General features: G+C 45.4%; 3 protein-coding genes across 3 annotated transcripts; 2 read left to right on the forward strand and 1 right to left on the reverse strand.

Annotated features, from left to right (window-relative positions):
- Positions 1–2,945: 2,945 nt before the first annotated feature.
- On the forward strand, positions 2,946–3,786 carry LOC123138163 (uncharacterized). The gene has a single exon (XM_044558076.1). The coding sequence runs from the start codon at positions 3,073–3,075 to the stop codon at positions 3,469–3,471; it is 399 nt and encodes a 132-aa protein (XP_044414011.1). The 5' UTR covers positions 2,946–3,072; the 3' UTR covers positions 3,472–3,786.
- A 5,099-nt stretch (positions 3,787–8,885) lies between these two features.
- LOC123134503 (mitochondrial metalloendopeptidase OMA1-like) lies at positions 8,886–13,629 on the forward strand. Its single transcript, XM_044553750.1, has 3 exons — positions 8,886–9,803; positions 10,008–10,156; positions 12,977–13,629. The coding sequence occupies exons 1-3, from the start codon at positions 9,063–9,065 to the stop codon at positions 13,275–13,277; spliced, it is 1,191 nt and encodes a 396-aa protein (XP_044409685.1). The 5' UTR covers positions 8,886–9,062; the 3' UTR covers positions 13,278–13,629.
- Positions 13,630–16,518: 2,889 nt separating this feature from the next.
- On the reverse strand, positions 16,519–17,760 carry LOC123134504 (blue copper protein). Its single transcript, XM_044553751.1, has 2 exons — positions 17,485–17,760; positions 16,519–17,081 (listed from the first exon to the last, which is right to left on the reverse strand). The coding sequence occupies exons 1-2, from the start codon at positions 17,645–17,647 to the stop codon at positions 16,759–16,761; spliced, it is 486 nt and encodes a 161-aa protein (XP_044409686.1). The 5' UTR covers positions 17,648–17,760; the 3' UTR covers positions 16,519–16,758.
- Between the last annotated feature and the right edge of the window lie 5,271 nt (positions 17,761–23,031).

Below are 23,031 nucleotides of genomic sequence, written 5' to 3' on the forward strand. Positions count from 1 at the left end.
ATGGCCCATAAGGCCCATTACTTTCCCCGGGGGATTCCGGTAACCCCTCGGTACTCCAATAAATACCCGAACCACCTCGAAACCATTCTGGTGTCCGAATATCATCGTCCAATATATTAATCTTTACCTCTCGACTATTTTGAGACTCCTCGTCATGTCCGTGATCTCATCCGGTACTCCGAACAATCTTCGGTCACCAAAACACATAACTCATAATACGAATCGTCATCGAACGTTAAGCGTGCGAACCCTACGGGTTCGAGAACTATGTAGACATGACCGAGACACATCTCCGATCAATAACCAACAACGTAACCTGGATGCTCATATTGGTTCCTACATATTCTACAAAGATCTTTATCAGTCAAACCGCAATGACATCATACGTCATTCCTTTTATCACCGGTATGTTACTTGCCCGAGATTCAGTCGTCGATATCCTCATACCTAGTTCAATCTCGTTACCGTCAAGTCTCTTTACTCGTTCTGTAATGCATCATCCCGCAACTAATTCATTAGTCACATTGCTTGCAAGGCTTATCGTGATGTGCATTACCGAAAGGGCCCATAGATGCCTCTCCAATACTTGGAGTGACAAATCCTAATCTCGATCTATGCCAACCCAACAAACACCTTCGGAGACACCTGTAGAGTATCTTTATAATTCACCCAGTTACGTTGTGACGTTTGATAGCACACAAGGTTTTCCTCCGGTATTCGGGAGTTGCATAATCTCATAGTCAAAGGAATATGTATAAGTCATGAAGAAAGCAATAGCAATAAAACTTAACGATCATTATGCTATGCTAACGGATGGGTCTTGTCCATCACATCATTCTGCTAATGATGTGATCCCGCTCATCAAATGATAACACATGTCTATGGTTAGGAAACTTAACCATCTTTGATTAACGAGCTAGTCCAGTAGAGGCTTACTAGGGACACAATATTTTGTCTATGTATCCACACATGTATCAAGTTTCCGGTTAATACAATTCTAGCATGAATAATAAACATTTATCATGATATAAGAAAATATAAAATAACAACTTTATTATTGCCTCTAGGGCATATTTCCTTCATACAGATAGTCGGTTACACCGAGGAAACGCCGGGTCTTCCATCTTGACTTGGGATACACTCCAAGGCACAAAAGGTCTTCGGTCCGGATGCAATGCGGCCCATGTGAGATAAGCCGACATCCTGAGGACCTCCTAGTTCAGGACTCCCTCAGTAGTCCCCAAACTAGCCTTCAACGCCGGAGCTCAATTACCCCGGGCCTTCTAAAGTCTTCGGCTTGCGAGGCGAGTTCCCCATCTTCACCCTGTTCGACTGATTCCAATAATTCAGCAAGCGATGACTTCTCAATCTATTACATAGTAGTGGTCCCCCACCATTAACTTTGTCAAGGGCGACCCTCAATTTCCGTGCGTTTGTCAGAAGGTGAACTGGCCGACGCTTTTTACGAGAACACCCTCCCACCACCAGAAAACTTGCCTATAAAATAAACCAAGGACGCATCGGGTGATTCATTCATCTTCAAGCATATTTCCACAGTGTCGGCTACGATCGGTCAACATGTGGTCAAAGAGCTTGTACGCACCGTATATGCGCAACAGTGACCGTATTTTCATGTCCCATCATACATAATGATGGAACAAGCGTATTCCAAAGTTCAGTGATCGTATCATCGCAACTTCAGTGACCCGGAGCATATTTTTCTCCTAGTATAAGAAAACCTGCGGTGAAACTTGCTCCGGGATCCCAACCATTTTTTTCTGACATGGGAGACTCAACCTTTTTCTTTAGAAAAATTGCGAGACCCAACCTTGTTTTTGCATGGTAATATGTGTATTATTCATATCATAAAGAACAAAGTTAAGTCACGTAAGGACCGACATGACAAAACTAAAAAGATAGCAGAACATCTTTGAGCTTGACACCAACGTCCGTCACCTGCCTTCGGCACCACCACCGCAGCCACCGAAGAAAAGAATGACTGATCACCTCCTTACCCGAGCTCGACGCGGCTCCGTCGCTGATATGCAGCTTTGCGGAACTCCAGGTGGCTCACCAAAAGTGAAGTCATTGCCGTTGAACGAATCAGACCGGGGCAACACCCCGGACATGCCATCGAACTCCAGATCTGGCACCCCATCACGACTAAGACGCCGAAGGAGGAAACCATACCTGCCATTCATGAACCACGAACCCAACACACTTTCCGTCTTCTAGATGTCGTCGATACAGACACAAACTGCATCCGCTCCTGGACTACCTCCCAAGCTCCGCGCTGACGCTGGAGCAAATATCGTCGCAATGACGGAGGCCGAGGACACAGGTCCACCACGAGGATGTCGCCGCCACCACGCCATTCTTACTTGAACAAACTGGTTTTTAAATTCAACCCCAACCATAAAACCAATGACCTTGTCAGGGAAGGATCTCAAGAATCTTTATTCAGCGTCGTCATCATCGCCGCTAAGACAATAAACAGGCTAAAAACCTAGACTACGAATAAAAATAATCCACGCACGTGGATCCAGCGACCCCCTCACCGCCGCGGACAGAGGGGAGCCGCCAGAGAACGGCCCGCCGCCACGACAAGAAAAATGATCTGCGAGACCCAACCTTAACAGCGAAGCAAATCCTATACTTTGCTTCGTGTCGTCCGTGTACGAATCTCCCTTTCGTCGCTTGACCGCAGTTCGATCAGAACCGTCCACGACGATTTCCGTGGTCGGCACGAAGGTTCTCGTCTCCACCCGCCGCGTACTGACTCAGCCATCGATCCCCTCGAACGTGTCGTCCGCCTAAATCTGGAGCGCCTGCCTACACCCCATCTACAAGAACCGCTCCAACGCAACCTCCTCCCCGACACGCCACGCCATAGACCCATTCCACCCAAAAGCCCCCCCAGATCGACCCCCTCCCCGCTCCCCTCGCTAAAGCCGAAATCCCCCGGGGCACACGCACGCACGCCCACCAGAGTTTTCCCCATCCCCCTCCCAAATCCCCCTCTCCCAAGCAAACCGATCTCCGGCGAATCGGAAGGCGAGAGATCCGGCCGCGATGGCGCTGGAGTGGGTGGTGCTCGGGTACGCGGCGGGCGCGGAGGCCATCATGCTGCTGCTGCTGACGCTGCCGGGGCTCGACGCGCTCCGGCGCGGGATGATCTCCGTCGTGCGCAGCGCGCTCAAGCCGATGATGTCGGTGGTGCCCTTCTGCCTCTTCCTGCTCATGGACATCTACTGGAAGTACGAGATGCGGCCCACATGCGACGACGAGCACGCCTGCACCCCCTCCGAGCACCTCCGCCACCAGAAGTCCATCATGAAGTCCCAGCGCAACGCCCTCCTCATCGCCGCCGCGCTGCTCCTCTACTGGATCCTCTTCTCCGTCACCTCCCTCGTCGTCAAGCTCGACCACCTCCAGCAGCGCGTCGACAAGCTCAAGAAGCGCGACGACTGATCCCCTCCCCATCGCGTCACGGCCCCGGCCGACGGTGTCGTTTCTTCGTCTTCCCCCGCGTTTATGTTCCTCCTAGATACACCCTGTGATGCATGTGTTCCGTGTTCTTCTTCCTTTGTAGTGTGGATGTTTGAGATCGTGATCCGGATTTCACTAGCGCTCTGTTATCACTTGCCTGCTTCAGATCCAGTTCGAGTAAAATAGGTCTTTATGCGATAAAGATCATCATGAACACTGTCCCTGCAAAATTTTCTTGCGAATGTGTCTCAGAACCATAAATTTGGAAAGCCATGCTGGAATCATACTTTTCATTAACTTGTTCCCCATGGATCTTTGTTGATTTGTCTTGTCAAATGCTTGCGAAATTAAGTTCAGGCCCCATGGGAACTGGAATAGCGCGTGTTTAGTTGCCCTGGTTGTGAAAGGTATCGAGTGTCTTGCTTTGCTGCGGAAACCCCAGATGCTTGCCTTGGTGGGAGATGATAGTATCAAGATTGTTTTGGCTAATGTTTGTTATTACGGTGGCTTGAATGTTTTATTTATGTCACAAGATGGAAGAATGCCTGCTTTTTATTGTGTGATTCTAATTCCTAGAGTGCAAGAGACTCGTAATTTACAGTACCATTTGGGAAGGGAAACAAAGACGAAGGTATAATACTCTGGTTCTGGTTATGAAGAACATATGATGCTAGTTTTTATTCATAACCTGGGTCAGCCTTTAGTATAGTACAGGATTTGTGCTTTGCAGCTTCAGAAAACTTTATCCATCTTCTGTTCTTCCATGTTCCTGTAACTTCCATTTTAGCTATTGATTTGTGTGGGCTGATTGTTTTGGAATGCATGCCTTCTTTTGATTCGTTAGTTGTTGCTTGATGTTTACAGTGCTTTATTATTTCTATTTTTGCAACTTTCCATCTGAACTTCGTAAAGCAAACGGCTATTGACAAGTTTGGATCAGTAGATGATGAATGACTGATGCTCTTAAGTTTGAACAACAGCAATTCTCCTGACGGAGTTTGATCAATGAGTGTTTGTGATATCTTATCTGCTTTCATTTTTTTGCTGTCCGCTTCAAACAATTTGTAGCTTCCCTTCAAGTACCTAAATCCCGCAGTTCAAAGAGGGAAGTATCTAAATCCTGGGCCTCACGTGCATCTTTTGATCATTGGTGTGTTCTCTGTTTTCTAACCTCAAATCTCTCGTGCTTCTCATTGAGAAGTGAAGTCAGAATTTACGTCCACTTGTCTTTGATCTTTTGGAGAACTATCTTTGATTTATAATACGCCTCCAGTCTTAATCATATCGAATTAATGTTATGGACTTGAGGTGGCAACATCTGGATGGAAATCAGGGGAGACCGGGAGAGGGAATCGGCGAGTTCAGCATTTTTGTTTATGCCCGCTTCTCTAATCTTTTGGAGAATTGGATCGCATCTGAAACTTGGTTGGATGCTACAAATAAACATGGGAAAGACAATGTGCCTGTTAGGCTTCAGAAGATCGTTCGGTAATTGCTTCGTATAGACTGTGTTCAGTTGACGAGTTTTGAGCCAATATTCCTATCCATCACGCAGAAGCATGTGCTTGCGATTGTTCTAAAAGTTCCAAGGTTTGCTGAAATCTGGTGAAGCTGGATGTTACTGGATGGGGAGCTTGATTCGCCAACACTGTACACTACGTGTTCTGCTGTCATAATGAGCCTGGTGTTCAGATATTTGGTGTGCTCTTCTGTCTCTCCCAACATCTCTGAACTGCTAATGTCCGGTGGTATTGCATCTGTAAGGTTTTAGACACTTCTTATTTATCTCTGTTCTTGTTCCTGTGCAAAGCTCAAGCAACGAGGTCCAAAGTAAACGAAAGTTTGTGTCGTTCTATAATAGAAGAAAATTTCAGGATGAATTCTACACAAATTAAAAGCATATGAATCTGCTATGTGTTTGGTTGTTGTTTGGGTGTATGTGTTTCTATTAGAGGCAGAAAGACAGAACTTTCTGTGTTTGCGTCAACTATAAGGTCGAGGATCCCAGAGGCAAAGCGGTGTGTCCTGAGCACATGGAACCGAGCCCTACGGCAGTTGCGGTGGCTCCCCCGGCTGCATGGTTTTCCTCCGGGCCAAAATCCCTGTTGTCACCTTAAGTGCCTCTCTCTTTGAGCTGAATGAATTTGGCACTTCGGTGCCTTTGCTTGTTAAAAAAAAAAACTTAAGTGCCAAGTTTAGCACAATTTGAACCCATTTGGATTTATTTTTGGATCTAACCTTTTTACTGCCGTTGTCATTGCTGGCGCCTCACTGACGTGGCTAAGTGGCTACCACTAGAGTTGTAACGGTAGCCCATTATAGCCTAAAGCCAGGCTCTCACCCGTTAATTCACACACATCTCCTTCCCCGAGTTGCTGCCCTCCCCCTCTCTCTCCTCCATTCAAAATCTCTCTTCATTGGGTGCCATTTGTTTGGTGAATCGGGGCCATTTCAATCACTTGATGTAGCCTTACTCATCCCCCACTGTTTGGCTGGTGTGAATCATCTCAGTTGATGGCATTGTTTACTTTGGAGCAAACCTTAGCTTTACTCATTTTGTTAAATCAATGGATATGATGGCTGGTGGGTTTTTTGTGCTTTATGATGTGCAGTAGGTATATTATTGTGGTATACCTATCACCTCGGATTTGCATTGAAATGTATACAAGGACAAACTTGCGAAATCAGAAGACAAGTCATTTGAATTGTTTTCCACCAAGGTTGAAGATCATTGGCTTGAAATTGACTTGAACCGGCATGCCTCCTCCCAATTCATGATATGAGCAAGAGTAGAAGTGTGCGGCACGTTGTGGATAGGGTCGAGGTGTGTGGCCCCAATGCTTCTAGCCAACCACCAACTACCCAAGCAAATGAAGTTGGCGCGTTGTGGATAGGGTCGAGGTATGTGGCCCCAATGCTTCTAGCCAATCACCAACTAGCCAAGCAAATGAAGTTGGCGCGTATGCCTCCAATGCTCATAGCCAACCATCAAGTATCCAAGCAAATGAAGTCGAGGTGAATACTAGTGCCATAATAATTCAAGATAATGGTGATGTTGTTAGTGATGATTTTGTGCAAGAGGAAGATATTCATTATAATGATATCGGTGATTTTGGATGTCCTTGTCGCGCAACATGACATGGATCATGAGCTCCCTTTAGGTGTATGTATGGGTATCACTGGGATGACGAGGGTTGGGGGAAGAATTTGACAAGGATTGATTCACTAAGAAAGAAAACCAAATCTTATTCGAGTTGACGGGAAAGGAAAAATAAACTCGCTTGTTTTGTGATCTTAGCCTTGCCCAGGCCATATTTGATGGTGGCATGAGTGGCGGCGATTGAACCGACACCCTGCTCGTAACCAGGCGAACCAAGGCCGAAGAACGAGGACGAGAATGCTTATTTGAAGAAATGCGTGAAGGTTGTGTGCTTGGAGGAGTTCAAGGTGCGGCTTAGTGACTATGCCATTAGGAACCATAGGCCATATATTGGTGGTCACTCCTCTAAAAAAGTGTGTTACACCATGAAATGTAACAAAGAAGCAATCCCATAGAAGGTCCATCGAAGAAGAATTTCAAAATCCAGCAAAGGGTGTTACAAAGTTGTGTAGTCACTCACAACTGCCCATCGCTGTCGGAATCAGGCCACCGTAAGGGACACCGTCAACTCAGGTTTGAGTATCTTGAGTATAAATTGATGAAAGAAATAGCCTTTGATCCAGCAATCAAGGTGGAGTTTCTCATGCAGACGGTGAAAAAACATTACAGATACGAGTCAAGTATGGAAAGACCTGGAACGGCAATGCAAACGTTGTTTGTATGGCGATTACGAAGAAGAATACAATCGCCTCTTGAGGTTGTTTGAAGCGATTACACATAGGAACCTGAACATGTACCATTTGGTCCAGTAGGATGTTGGAGTGTTCCACCGTGACTTGTGGAGTTATGGGCAATGCATCGGATGATTTAAGTATTGCCGGCCGTTTTTTTTCTATAGATGGCATTTTCTTGACCGACAAATACAAGGCACACTAATGGTAGCAATGACACACTCATCCAATAACAAATGTGTTGTTAGTGGCACTTGCTTTGGTGCTTTCCGAGCAGCAAAACAGCTGAGAGTGGTTCATGAGACATATGAGTAACAAGGTGAATGGGGATGGGAGGTATGCATCATGGGCCGGCTCCATGGCATACTCAAGGCAATAGACATTGTTATTCCATGTCTTTCAAAGCCTCACCGCCGATGGTGCATGAGGCATTTTGTGGCAAGCTTTTACCAGGCATGTAAGAGGAGGAGTTCAGCCAAGATCTAATCCATGTTTGCGTTACCTTCATCACCGATGCATTCCAATCTCAGCTATGAAAAATTGTAAGGAAAATATATTCTTAAAAAGGAATTTAGATGAGAAACACAAGTGGGCACGCGATCATGATAAGGAGGTTGGAGATACAGTGACACTACGAGCAACATGGTTGAATATTTCAACAATGTGCTCAAAGGTGGCTGTTGATTGTCGCTAAGTGAAGTAGTGGAGTGTACTTTATTCAAGCTTAACGAGTATTTTAGGAGGCATTCCCAAAAGACTGCCAAATGGATAGGTAATAATTTTGTTAAATTGTGAACTTATTTCTTAACCGTGAACTTTTTTTAAAACATGTTTTTTATTTGTGGGCAAAATAATTGAAACAAGAACATTTCTTGTAATTGTGAACAAAAAAAATTAAACAATTTTAGTTTTGATCACCTTTTGAACTTTTTTTGTAACCATGAGCTTTTTTGCAAACAAATTTTTTTAAAACACGAACGATTTTAGTTTTGATCACTATTTGAAAATGTGATCTATTAATTAAAACAGGAACATTATTGTGATTTTGAACAATTTTTTAAACCAGGAACCTGTTTTGAACATTCGGAACAATTTTTTGAATTTATGAACAAGGTTTCTTAAAACTGGAATATTTTTTGAAATCCCAAACATTTTCTTAAAAACATGAGCATTTTATAAAATTATGAATATTATTCACAAAATCACATACGTTATCTGAAGTTTGTTAATTTTTGAAACAAAGAAGAAGAGAATAAAAAACGAAATAGGAAAAACAAAAATAGATTCTAAAAAAAGTAAAGAAACAACAGAAAAAGAAAACCGGTTTAGACATGAACCATCTAGAATTTTTTTTTTGAGAGGTTCCAAAACCGAATCCTTGTGTATACTGCTACCGCTAAAATGGGCCGGCCCATTATGATATCGGTAGCTCGCTGCCCTATGCGATTCAGCGGTAATCTGCCGCAATTAGCGTCCTACAGGATTTTCCCGTCGACGGATCGGAGCGAAAACATGACTCGTTGACGGAAACTCGCAGGCTTAATCGACAAGGCTATAAGGTCCAATCGTACGTAAAGCATGGCAAAGGGCTTTACGAACTGCCAATGTGTGGAGCATCTACCACGTAAGCGCCCGGCGACGGCGAGCGGCAGATACGCCCCCTATTGCGCACCGGCGCCGCTAGCTAGCTACTACCTCCCTTCTCCGATCAATCCGGCGTCAACGAGGGAAACAAAACGAACATGAACCAAATTTTGAAGAAATCGGGCTCCGCCATCTTCCGGCTCCTCGTGCGCTGCAAGCCGGGGGTCCGACCACCACAGCCGCCGTTGCGCACGGCCACTAGGTCCTACCGCGCCTACCGGCGGCGCTTGCCGGCGGTCTCGCGCTCGGCCACTACCCCAAGCCATGGACTCCTAAGCGAAGGGCCGCGGCGCCCGGAGCTCATCCACTTCACCCGAGGCCGCGGCGGGGAGGCGTGGTACCACGACTGGCGGAAGGTGGCCGCGCGGGTTCTCGCCCCTGGCGCCGCGGCGATCGCCGCCTACTACCACAACCTCGAGACCGTGCCGTACACCAACCGCACCCACCTCGTCTTCCTCTCTCCCCGGGTCGAGCGGTGGCTCGGCGGGCGCGCGTTCGACGATCTCAAGAAGGAGAAAGCCGGCATGATCCTACCCGCGGAACACTACGAGAGCGTGCGCGTCAGGCGCATCACCTCAGAGATCGTCTGGGCCGCCCGATGCACCCTTGGAGTTGCGCCCGTCGATCCAGCCGGGGAGCTGCTGAATGACAGGTTCATGGCCAGGAACTACGGGAAGCAGGCGATGACGAGGCATCTCGACGGGCTCGATTGGGAGGTGATCGTCGTGGAAGATAGGAAGGTCAACGCGATGTGCGTCCCAGGCAAGATCGTGGTCTACACTGGATTGCTCGACTACTTCAAAACCGATGCCGAGATCGCCTCTGTGCTAGGGCATGAGGTGGTAACAAGATCTTACTGATTTATCTATTTGTTTTATTTTTCGACGAAGGAGTTTTTATATTAATCCAATTCAACATCCCTTCAAGGTTATACAGCCGCACTTAGGGCAAACCGAACCCGGCCTCTGCATACTATGTAATCTTGCGCGGGTTTACAATTTACAGTGAACCCATCAAACTGAAACCGGTGATTTTTTGCGCAGGTTGGACACATTATTGCGAGGCACTCGGCCGAGGCGATCACCAAGAGCTTGTGTTCCTATGCTGTGCAACGACTTGTCATGGGGCGGGACAGTCCAGACTTCATGAGGGGTGTATCGAAATTACTATTCACGCTGCCCTTCTCACGAAAGTAAGACATGTATTCATCACTTCTGCATTTTACGTTGTTCTCGGTGATCTACATTCTGAAGTAAATAGCATAAAACTACTACTTTACAGGTTAGGGTTCCAAAAAACTACCGGTTTTTAATTTTTCGCTGATAACTACCAAGTCAAGGTTTTGCTGTTTCAAAAAACCCTAAAAACAGAGTGCTTTGAAATTAATCGTGATTATGACAGTTGGGACCCGCACGTACGAGATCCATTTGTTTGACCATTTGTTTGACTGTTACCTTACATGTAGGGCCGATATGTCAGTATCTCTGTAAGTTAAAAAAAGCAATCAGGTCCCTGTAACTTTTTTAAAAAAGCAATCGGGTCCCTGACTATTTTCTGAAAAAAGCAATCGGGCCCTTAGCGTGATCTCTGAGGAACGGCGCGGGCAGCTCGCCGGCGACCAGGTCGCCGGCCAAGCGAAAGGTGGTGGCGCGGCCGTCGCATTCCTCGTCGCCAAGGCAGGGTTCTCTAGTCGGGCGATAGGCTAGATGGAGGAGCTCCTTGCCAACAGTTGCCGTTGCTCCTGGCCATGACTCGCGGCTGGCGGCGGCCCTTGCTCCTCGCACGCTCCTGGCCATGGCCACGCGGCTTGCGACGGCCCAAGCACCTGACATGGCCCGGCTAGCGGCGCCCTTGCTCCTGGCCATGGTGCGCGGCTCGCGACGGGCTGAGCCCTGGCCATGCCACGGCCCGTGTCCCTGCGATGCGGCTGCCCTCCGGGCGGCGTTCGTTCCACAGTCGAGCTTGTCTGGCGCGCGACGGATGGTGGAGGTGGCCGCCGGTGAGTGGTGTTTGTCGGAAGGAGGAGAGGAAGAAGAAAGAGACAGGAGGAGAGAAGAGAAGATAAGAGGAAGAAGAGATAACTTACACGTGGGTCCCACATGTAAGTTAACGGTCAAAGCAAACGGTTAAACAAACGGATTGTTTAGGAGTGGGCACGACCTGTCATAAAACGGTTTAAATCGCTAGCAACAAGTGTTTGGGGTTTTTTGAAACAGCCAACCCTTGGCTTGGTAGTTATCAGCGAAAAATTAAAAACCGGTAGTTTTTTGGAACCCTAGCCTGTAAAGTAGTAGTTTTATGCTATTTACTCCTACATTCTGCATGTGTGATAAACTGCAAATGTTATAAAAATGGTAGATTTTGCTTTGACCCTTGATGCATTAATTCCTCAAGGAGAGTGATACATCTAGTGTTATGTAATTGGCCTAGGACAAGTAGTGATTTTCTGTTCTTTTAGTGCTATAATTGCTCAAAGGATAGGGTATGTCTAGCTCTCATCTACTCCCTCCGTTCACAAATATTACAACCGTTCCAAACCGTATCTAGACAAATCTACGACAACTAATTCTGGGAGGAGGGAGTATAAGATGTTCTAGCTTTTTTGTGGATTGTGTGTATATATACACGTTTTAATGTGTTTGTTCACTCATTTGGTCCGTACGTAGATGAGAATTAATTACTCCCTCCATTTTTATTTACTCTGCATATTATGTTTGCTTAAAGTCAAACATTATATACTTTCAACAAGTTTATAGAAAATATATTAACATATACACCACCAAGTATGTATCATTGGATACATCATTGCATATATTTTCACATCATATAATTTTTTACTGTAAATATTCATATTGTTTTCTACAAACTTGGTCTTTGACTTCAATCAAAGCTAATATGCGGAGTAAATAAAAACGGAGGGAGTATGTCTCATCTAAATGACTGGTATATCCCGCAACAAAAAAATGATATTGGTATGGAAAAGAAGAAAGAGAAAACAAAACAAAATAAGCATGAATCTCCGCGCAAAGTCAAATGACACAACAGTTGGATGAGTCTTTGTTAATTCCCATCTACATGAGAGTTAGCAAATCTACAAAACATAATGTTGTTATTTCACTCCATACTATGCGGTTGTCAAAAAAAAAACAGAGAATTATTTCTATGTAATGCACAGGTAATAACTGCTATTCTTAATCATGACCATGTTTGATAGTGTCCATCATGTAGTCTAAATTCTAGATTTCCTTGTTATAGTCATGCAATCACAAACTATTATGTCTAATGAAATTTGTATATACTTGGATTCTTAGGCATAACCAACAATAAGTTTATTGCCAGTAGAATTCTGGATGGGCAATAGAATCATGAAAATTAGAAAGAAAGAAACATATTTTTATTTCCACATGGTTAGTCTCGTTTATGTTCCAACGAAAAAACTAGCCGGTCCTTTGGGTATGAAACCCATTTGGGCGAGAGTAGTACTAGGATGGGTGACCTTCTGAGAAGTCCTCGTGAAAGGGTTTTATATCTAGCCTACGCTAACTTGTTTGGGACAAAAGGCTTAGTAAGTAAGTAAGTCTGGTTAGTGTCGTTTATGTTCACGTCAATTTTCGTTCAACAGAATTTTTTTGCACCACTGCGTAAATAAACAAACTTTTGTGCTCTAAAAGAACAAGTTGTTGAGTAGCTTCCCTCATGAAAATTTATAGACACCCAAAGGAATTGCGTGAGCAAGTCCTTGCACTTATCATCTTCACAGGAATTGAGACCATTACTTTCCCTTCTATGATTGCCGTTCTAATATGACGGAGTTAGCCCAACACATACTGTTGCTTATATGGTAGAGTACTAGATTCAATGTAACATCCATGGGAGGCGTTACCTTATTTTTCAAAAAAAATCTATGGGGGCTGCGTGCTGTACAGTTCTCAACTTGGTCATTGTATTATCAAATATGTGCAACTATGTCTCATGTTATGAGTTCTCATGGTGTTACATGTTACCTTTGTAGGATGGAGATAGAGGCAGATCACATTGGAATGCTGCTACTTGCTGCAGCTGGTTTCGACCCACACATAGCCATTGCGGTCGAAGAGAAGCTAGGAAAGATCTCAAGAAATTCAGAATTGGAAAATTACCTCTCTACTCACCCTTCAGGTAAGAAAAGAGTGCAGTCCTTGTCGCAGGACAAAGTCTTGAAGGAAGCGATGGAATTATACAGGGAAGCTAATCCCGTCAAAGAAGCTGAACGTTTCTCCATTCCTGACCCCTTCGATATTAGGGGCAGGCGAAGCCAAGGTTGGAAATGGTAGGTGCGCAATTTCATTGTTGTGCTCCTTGTGTATGATCACGTCATGTACAGATGTACTTGTCTATGTATATTGCACTTGACTGGGTTGCATTTGCACTCCTTGTCTCCATGGACACTCCTTACGGCATAAGCGCGCTGGTATCACTATATGAACATGTCATACTAAAGAGGACATCAAGGGAGACAATAGGCACTAGGAAATAGACCACAAATCCATAATCTCCTCGCTGGGACAATGGCGGGAAGATGCTTCTCCATGCCAGTTGCATTCTTCTCCATCAGTATTAATCTCTTGAGTCCACAATGTGTGACGAGATGCAAATGGAAATATTTAGGCAACAAACTAACTAACTCAATCATATATGTAATCATTCTCCGTAAGTGTGGCATTTTTCTAGAGAGAAGGCTCGAAACGAGCCCTCCTTCCAAACAAAGCCAAAAATCTGCCAGGAGATTACAACTCACATCTTACACACACACACACAAAAAAAGAAAACAGTGAAAATATACAAAGTGTTCTGGAAGCAGGTAACATGCTCCAGAAACTACAAACAAAGATATGTAAAGGAACAAAGCAGCTCGGAGGCGATGAAGCTTTGCAATGTGATCAAACTACTACACAACAGTGCCTTGACGGAAGGAACAACCGGCAGGTGAATAGACACTCTCGTCATCTTCATGGCTCTGTCTGACACATCTTTGAAGGGAGCTCCATGGCCCCTCACCCTGGCACGAAGGGTGTCGATCCATCGAAAGATGGAGACACTCACCCAAGAGCTAAGAAGTGAACCGGCGCCATTCCCATATGGAAGATGAAACTAGATTACCAATTAATGAGGAGGTATATGTAGCACAACCACCGGTTTTTGAGGATCCCCATCACCCCGAACATGTTTATAAACTTCATAAGGCACTATTTAGTCTAAAGCAAGCCCCTAGAGAGCTTGGTCTGATTGCCTTAGTTCATTTCTAGTCTTGCACGAAATCGAAAGATTTTGGTGTGAATGTTGCATATTCAGGATGCCTCCTTTGATTTCATAAGGAGGCATTCTTGGTATGATTTTAGACTTCCCGGCTTTCATTTCATACCCCAAACTTTGGGCTTTGGTACCCTGAGGATGCCTCCTTAGATTTCGTTGGATATTTGGATTCAGATCATGAATAGGAAGTCCACCTACGGAATATGTCAATTCCTTGAAAGATCATTTGTTAGTTGGGCCTCCAAGAACAAAACTTCGTATCAACCTCCACCGTCGAAGTCGGGTATATTGCTGCAGTAGTTATCGCACTCAATTCTTATGGATAAGGCAGACTTTGAGAGATTTTGGTGATTACTAATCATGTGAGTCTGTGGCTGCAGGTGCTATGAACGATAGTGGCCGGGTGCTACGAGCAGCGAGCGTAGTCAGTGCCGAGTGCTGCGAGGTGTGAGTCGAGTGAGAGCAGTGCTCGAGGGAAGTGATTGCCGAGGGCGGTTCAGGGAGCGCAGCGCAGAAGATGAGGTTGGAAGGAGGCGGCTGCGTGCGTGTGTGACGTCCGTGGAAAGGAATGATACTAAGTCTATGTAAGGGCCTCGATCGATCTACAGCTAGTAGCTAGGGTTCATGGTGAAATGGGGAATTCGGTAGCGTGTATTTTCCTCCCAACCTCCCTCACAGCTACAAGTCCATTACAATCGGCCGCAGCCGCCGTCCAAGTCCAAGCCAACCCAATTCAAACGTTATACAGTGATATTTAACTACCGAACCCATTCTGGGCCATCATTCCATCTGGGCTTCGTCTTGGTGCGAGTGGGCCGCGCCGTGGGCCCGCTCGAGGCCTGGTTCCTTGCCGTTGCTTCCTCGCTTGCCGGATCATGAACAGTATCTGAACCTGTTGTCGCCTGGTGACGATCTTCAGTGTCCTGTGCCCGCGCGTCGCTGACAGTCTACCGTTTGATAATCGAACGGCTTAGAAGGGAACCGATCCTGGGTCAGGATCGGTCGACTGCCGTGTAGCAGCGTCCTTCAACAGTTCTTAAGAAAAAAATCGTCGCCCTTTGACAAAAACTACTTGCCCCTTTTTTCAAGAGAGTTCACCTTATCAGTTCTTCTCAAGAAAAAGAATCACCTCATCAGTTCAGAAGTTGGCACAAGAATTTCACTAACCGCAAGATTCGCACGGCCGGCGGGAGCAGGTGTTGACTCTGGAAACTTTTGTCCCGCATAATTCTGAACCGAAACACCGAAAAGGACTTGCTACTCTCGCCGTTGAATCTCTAACGATTGTATATAGTTAGTGCCAACCACTCCACTCCTATCGCAAAAAAGTAACTCATCAACAATTTGTGCACTCCAAACTATCGCCCATCTCTCCTTTTCGGCCTTGCTTTCTCTGAAGATGTTGCAAAATATGTCCACACGTTGAAACTTGTGATGACACGTAGCCATCCTAACCAAACCGATCCCGCCGTCTGATCTTGTTGTCTTCTCATAATTCCATTCTTTAGTTCCTTCAGTCTAGTCATAGTCTTACGACCATAGCCTGCCTAACCGCCCACATGCATCAATCTCACTCTCATGACCAGAACTAGGTATAATAAGAAGAAAAAGCAAGAACAATTGCACACTGAATGTTGATCAGATAATTATATTTCTTGTGATAGAATCAACTCACATGGGTTTAAGTCCTAAACTTGGCATGAGTGTTATTTTGAAATTAATCGGTTTGGTCTTTTGAAGGTGCTCATAGGAATAAGCGTTCGTGTGTATAGACGAGGCGTCGGTAGTCAAGAGATGATGGTAGAAGCGCCTTCAACGACGAGTTTGCACAATCCGATAGAAACACAGGATCTCGGATCAAGCTATGTCGAAGCGCGCATGCGTGTCTTTGGTGAAGGTGGTGGATCGAAACTCGGCTTTGGGGTGAAAATCCCAAGACTGATCTATGGTTGGACTCGTCATCATTGACGCACGTGCGGTGTTTCCTTCTTGAAGGCTTAGCATAAAAGCTGTGTATTTTTCACTCAATGGTTAATTTTTTTTTGCAGGTGCATTCAATGGTTAATTGGTGGAGCTACTATCGCGAGGCACGTGGTCTCAGGTATTTTCTTTTTCTGGTTGAATTTGTTCGGCTGTTGGATTTTATTTTTCTAATAATATATAGTTTCGTGGATCATTCGATGCAGAGGCGAGGCTTATCCTCTTTTTCGGAAAAAAAATCTACGTTTTTTCCTCAAATGTAAGAACAATTAAAATTCAGCATTGACAGAATCCAAACTTATTTAACCACCGTCATATGGAGGGGTTCCTATTACTTATACTAGACAGAAACATCGGAGATAATGATCCATACAAGTCACTCACGCTAACCACTACGAAACCAACCAATCATATCACATCAGGAAGCACGGGCAACCACTCTCCGGTACAAACTAGCGCGTGGCCGTCAGAAGAAAACGTACAACGATCGGCGAAACTTTCCAACATCGAATCATCGGCGGATCAGAAGACGGCGAGCTTGAGGAGGACGCCAGCGGTGGCCGCGAGAATGGGGCCGACCTCCATGCGGTAGCCGCCGGACCCGGACGGGTTGGTAGGCGGCGTCCCGGCCGCGGGGGTACCGGGGCTGGAGTCGCCGGCTGTGACGGCGAGCTTCATGCCGGCGGCGCAGTGGGTGCCGATGGTGCAGATGTAGTAGTTCGCGCCGGCTTTGAGGGTCATGGTGGTGGCGCCGCTGTTGTCACCGTTGGTGTTGCTGGAGCAGGCGTCGTACTCGCTCTTGGTGACTTCGGTCACTGTGTGGGCCTGGCTGGCGTAGTTGAACACTGAGAAAACAGAGAGCAGAAAATATTAGGCCACGATGAGTCCGTGTTGTTACCATTTCTAGTTCATAGAACAGAAATTAATTGTCACTAACAATTCCAAAAAGAATGTTTTGGAACAAGAGTTGTATGATTAGGACTTGTGCAATATAGTTTTTTTTGTGTGCAAGAGCAGAATAAACGTACTCCTAGCTAAAAAAATGAAGAAAAAAACATAATTTTTTTTTGAGCATAAGAAAAAAACATAATTAAGGTCATGTGCATGCTAATCCAGTGAACAAACTGAGGGTCCAATTAGGTTTTAGTGGCTGACCAACACCAGTTGTTCTGCTTTCAAAAAAAAAACACCAGTTGTTCTAGCATCCAAAATAACCGTGTGAAGTAGTAGTGTTGAGACCGGACTCACCGAGCTTGTCTCCAACTGCGAAGGTCTTGCCGCTGGCCCAGGTGGCGTAGTTGGCGCCGGTCGTCCACCCTTGCCCGTCTCCGACGGTGAACGTTGCCGCAGAGGCCGCCGCAGCGCAACCCAGGACAACAAGGAGCGCGATCAGAGGGGAGGCGCAGGCCATGGTCGAAGTGAAGGCTCGGAGCTAGCTCAAGAGAGGGAATCAAACGTGTGGAGTAGACGAAGGAGCTAAGCTTGGCTATCGATCGATGTCTCTCGCTACTAACTGGATTGCGCGATTGACAGGGAAGCTTGGATGGTCGTTTTATAGAGCCATATGGGTCACGTGCTTGTCACGGGATCAAGAGGCCACCTGGCCGACTAAGTTGGTCAGTGTTTGTGTTACATTTCTTTCTATTTTCTACTCCCTCTATTCCAAAATAAAAAAAATTAATACAAAATTGAGTCATCTATTTTAGAACGGAGGGAGTACATAACTTTTCCCTTGAAAAATGACTCAGATATCTTGATCAAATCAGCAGGATAAATACCCCTATAATAATAAAATAAAAAATAATACATTGAAGCGTTTTGTTTCACATTACCGAAAAAGGCTTTTTTCTCTGTTTTTTATTTTTCCCGAGGAACCAGCAGGAGCATTGCATTTTCATAAGGAAGAGGTGAGAAACCAATATGTACAAAGTTGGGCACGTTTTGAGGGGATCTGGCCAACCCTAACAAGACAAACACAGGCTCAGCCAATACCCACCATGAGGCACGACTACCAAACGCCCTCTCTTTTTGCTTGATATCATCGATGGCTAGCATCGCCACCTCATAGTGCGTCATGCGGTAACCCGTAAAAATGCGCCTATTCCTCTCCTTCCAAATGTTTCACAAGGTATAGATCAACCCACCTCTATGACGCATGCGGCCCTGCTTCGCCTCCTTTTGCGATCAACTCATCCCATCAGCAGGAGACATTACCAGGGACCGATAGGAAACCAGAGACTAGCAAGTCGTTGTGTGTCTAGGTGGACACATGGTTCTAGGCAGCGACTGAGAAGGGGCAATCCTTGCAAAGATGGGTCGCCGTTTGGAGCCTGGAGACAAAGCTGGCATCTTGGGTCATGTGGCCAGCCACAAATAGCCAACATATCGACCGTGAGGATTCTCTCATGCAAAAAGAGCCAAGCGAAGAACTTGCACTTGGGCTCGACATATATAAAGCAAATCGTCACAAGCACAACCAAGTTCTAACAAGGTACCAAGGCAGCGCACACGACACCAAAGTACACCGATAAAAGGTACCACATAAATTGGTTCTGCTGCCAGCAGCTTAACAAGCCCTAAGAGAACAAAACGGTATAGGCCGTGAGGAAGATCAAATGAGCTAGTTGTGGGTCGAACGGCAACAAAGGGAGTGGAGGCGCCAAACGGATAGCCAAGGATCTAAGACCTGCAGCGAGAGTATCTGTGGCGCCACACTCTGGTCCACGGCTAAGTGGCTTCCACAGCTGCAAAAACATATAGTTTGTAAGTAGCATCAGTAGACCACCACATGGGAGAGTACTCAATGACAAGCTTATTGCCAAACGTCCACAAGATACACGTGAGAACCCCAATCCCAAGCCAGCTAATGTGGCGGGACCTCACCAAGGAAGCTTGTAATTCCTCATATGGATCAGAAAGTTTGTGTCGCACCACCCACCACCCACCACCCACAACTTCTGAGAAGCAATTTCAGAGTAATTGAGTCGTACCACAAGAGAATAAAATATGGTTGAAGTCTTTGTCTGTGGCACACAGAGGGCAAATAACAACTCAAGGGCCATTGTGTTTGAGTACCCCCACCCCTGAAAGGACTCGGACATGAATCCACTGCCACAAGAATATCCTATTTTTTAACGGAAGCCAGACCGACCAAAGCTGGGCAAGAGGCTCCTGACTTGGGGCGGCCGCAGTGGCCTGGTACAGCGATCTAATACAGAAGCAGCTGCTCCACCCAAGGTGCCAAGACAACTGGTCCAATTCTAAGTTGGGAGTGTGAAGTGCAACACACTCCAGCATATCTTCACAGGCTGCCTGCTCGAGGGGGGCGAAGGCACTTCGGAAAGAGATGCTCCCTAGATCAATAAGGGCAACAAAAGTGAAGAATAACTCGAGGAACCATGCAGCAAAGGGGTGGTTGCCCACCCACCAATCGAACCAAAAAAGGGTTGACAACCCAGATCCAACCGAGATTGACAACCTAAGACGAAGGAAGGGGAGTCACTAGATAATAGATTGCTAGAACTGGGACCCACCCGAGCATTGGTTGAACGCAAAGGGTTGACCCCATAGGATATTTCGCCTTGACAATATCTAACCATAGCCCGCCCTCATTTTTCCAATGTGCCACAACCGTCTTGTTAGAAGCATGATATTCATATGCTTGGACGACATGATCCCCAAACCACCCGGTCTTTAGGTTTACAAATGTCGGTTCAATGAACCATATGATATTTTTTGTTTATCCCCCTCGCCGGCACAGTATAATTTGGACTAAAATTTCGCAATCTCGTGATGAAGGGTTTCATGTAGGATATAGAAGCTCATGGTGAACATGAGCAATCTCGACAAGGACCATTTAATGAACACCGACTGAGCCGCCTTGGAGAGCCACTGACCCGGTAAAGACTTGACCGGATGTTGGACCTTGGTCACTGTCGGCCTAAGATCTGAAAAAGAGTTGTGAGTCACTAATTGGTATTCCCAGGTAGGAAGTAGAGAAAGACCCTAGAGTACAGTTAAGACAGACGGCAATGCTTTGCCTCTCATCTGCAGAATAATCTAGAACCATCACTTCACTCTTGTCGAAGTTGATGGTAAGCCCAGACATCTATTGGAAGCAGAGCGGGAGGAATTTGAGGTTCGTGATATCCATGGCGGAACCCTCAATTATGATGATCGTGTCATCGGCATATTCTAGCAAGGAGATCCCACCCCCGACCACTAAATGAGGTCCCACACCTTGGATATGCCTGGCCAACTTGCCTTTATCAACGATGGCTGCGAGGGCATCAACCACCATATTAAAAACGAACGGGGAGAACCGACCCCACTAGTGCAGAACCGAGCTATAGCACCGGTTCGTAAGGGCCTTTAGTCCCGGTTCTGTAACCGGCACTAAAGGGTGGGGACTAAAGGTCCCCACCTTTAGTACCGGTTCTGCACGAACCGGGGCCAAAGGCCCACCACGTAACACCAACTGGTACTAAAGGATAAAAAAATTTGAATTTTTTTGATTTTTTTTAATTTTTTATTTTCAAAATTTTGAATTATTTGACGATTTTGTCTCTAATCACCGCTCATCATTGCTCTAATCACCCCTCATTATTCCAAATCGTCTAACTTCCCGGCCGGTCACCCATCCTCTCACTACTCCAGCCTGAGCATGCTTAACTTCCGAGTTCTATTTCCCCTAGTTTCCAAATCTGCACGTGTTGTTTACCTGACAATAGTAAGCTGTCAATCCTATTAACCCTCAGAAATTTAGCTTGAGCATGAAGTCACATGTTTCACCGTTTTAGTTTGAAACTATTATTCTAAAAAATAATTATTATTTAGTAACCGAAATATTTCTTGAATAAGTAGTTTGACCATAGTTTGACCAGATTTGACCATAGTTTGACCAAAAGTCAAAAAAACTATATCAATTATTTATTAACACTAATATTTCTTGAATAATTTGAGCATATCTTTTTTTCCATAGTTTGACCACAATTTGACCAGATTTAATGAAAATAAAAAAAACTGAAATTTGAGCATATCTTTTCTTCCTTTTAGAATTTGAGGATTCTAAAAAATTGCAAACAGGCCATAGGCGGTCAAAATCGGATGCGGATTTTCGTGCTGATTTTTTTGATATATTATGCGGATTTTTTCGACATCGTATGCAAAAGATATGGCCGTTTTACATTTTCATAACACTTTTTTGCAGAACATGTCCAAATTTAAGTTTTTAAATTTTCGTAACTAGTAGATGTAGTAACATAGCTACATCTCGAAGGATTTTAATTTTTGAAGTTTTTATCATTTTCTTTTGCTTTTTACAAAACTGAAAAGGCGATCCACCGGGGTAGAGTTTGAAAATGGGCCCTTTAGTCCCGGTTTGTGTCTCCAATCGGGACTATAGGTCAGACCCCTTTAGTCCCGGTTCGTGGCACAAACCGGTACTAAAGGTTAGCCCTGTAGTACCGGTTTGTCCCACGAATCGGAACTAAAGGGGCTCGTGGGGCCCCGCCTGATGTCAGCCTGCCACCACCCCTTTAGTACCGGTTCGTGGCACGAACCGGTAGTAAAGGTTTGACACGAACCGGCATTAATGCATAGCCATTCGAACCGGGACTAATGGTACCATTAGTACCGGACCAAAATTGAATCGAGACTAATGTGTCTCACATTAGGTCCTTTTTCTACTAGTGCCCCCTGTCATTTTTGTGAAAATAAGGGCCCGCCTCGCCACTAATTAATGGCGGTGCAACCGCTTGATACCACCCGCATTACCCTAGTAACCCAGCATCATCAAAACCCTTCCGGAGCAAGACTACCCGGAGGAAGGACCAGTACACCGTGTCATACGCCTTATGAAAGTCAATCTTAAGAAACACCGCCTTTTGATGCTTTATTTTCACATCATGTATAACCTCATGGAACACTAGGAGACCCCATCCAAAATAAATCGACGATGAATAAAGGGCGGTTGATTAGGATGATTCAGATGATCCGCGAGGAGGGCCGCTTTATTGGCGTGCATCTTAGCCAGGATACGAAAGATGGTATTAGTAAATGTGAATGGTCGAAATTGGCGAATTACAGAGGCCGAAATTGGCCCCGCTGACCACCGTCGCTCAAGTTTGTTTTTTGAAGAACTCCATAGAAAAATCAATTGGTTCACTATATAAAACCAACAATTTTCACTTTTGTGCAAGCTCACGAACCAATGTTTTTCCGCATGAAATTTTACACATGTAGTATACATCCATATGTCCATGTGAAAGTATTTTCAGAATTTTTTAAAATTTGAATAGTGATTTTTTGAATGTTTGAAAAAAATGAACTTTAGGAGGCCGAGCACCAAAACACTGCACCTCCCAGACACCACCTTTTTCCACTAATAATCGTCCGAGCAAGTGTACGGGGAACTTGGTCCAAGCGCGTTGCGACTTTTCCTCTCATTTTCATATTCATTATGGATTCATGCATGCATGGCGCATGGTAGCTGGTAGGTGCGGGTCGTAGTCAATGATCGTAATCTAGCCGCCGCACCCATGGCATTTCGGCACACGAAGATAGGTTCGTCTGAATTCTTTATTCGCGACGGCCATTTTGTTAAGATAACGAACGATACGCACCGGTTATGTTTATCTTCTTATAACCATTTCGTGGTACCGATACTTCTAGTAGACGGCATGCCTGCTGCCTGTTGTAGCACAACGCACCACGCGCATGCACACAGCGAAAGGCGAGTAATATTACTGCACGCCGATGGAGTGGTTAACGAGCTTATCGATGCCACTCGCCAAA

This window comes from Triticum aestivum, chromosome 6B (genome assembly GCF_018294505.1).
Source record: "Triticum aestivum cultivar Chinese Spring chromosome 6B, IWGSC CS RefSeq v2.1, whole genome shotgun sequence".
Lineage (NCBI taxonomy): Eukaryota > Viridiplantae > Streptophyta > Magnoliopsida > Poales > Poaceae > Triticum > Triticum aestivum.

Bases quoted from the DNA above. Each gene is read 5' to 3' on its own strand.
- LOC123138163 (XM_044558076.1), top strand. From the start codon at position 3,073: ATGGCGCTGGAGTGGGTGGTGCTCGGGTACGCGGCGGGCGCGGAGGCC.
- LOC123134503 (XM_044553750.1), top strand. From the start codon at position 9,063: ATGAACCAAATTTTGAAGAAATCGGGCTCCGCCATCTTCCGGCTCCTC. The intron at 9,804-10,007 runs GTGGTAACAAGA...TTTTTTGCGCAG, and splicing joins CCTCTGTGCTAGGGCATGAG to GTTGGACACATTATTGCGAG. The intron at 10,157-12,976 runs GTAAGACATGTA...TTACCTTTGTAG, and splicing joins ACGCTGCCCTTCTCACGAAA to GATGGAGATAGAGGCAGATC.
- LOC123134504 (XM_044553751.1), bottom strand. From the start codon at position 17,647: ATGGCCTGCGCCTCCCCTCTGATCGCGCTCCTTGTTGTCCTGGGTTGC. The intron at 17,082-17,484 runs GTGAGTCCGGTC...CTGTTTTCTCAG, and splicing joins CGCAGTTGGAGACAAGCTCG to TGTTCAACTACGCCAGCCAG.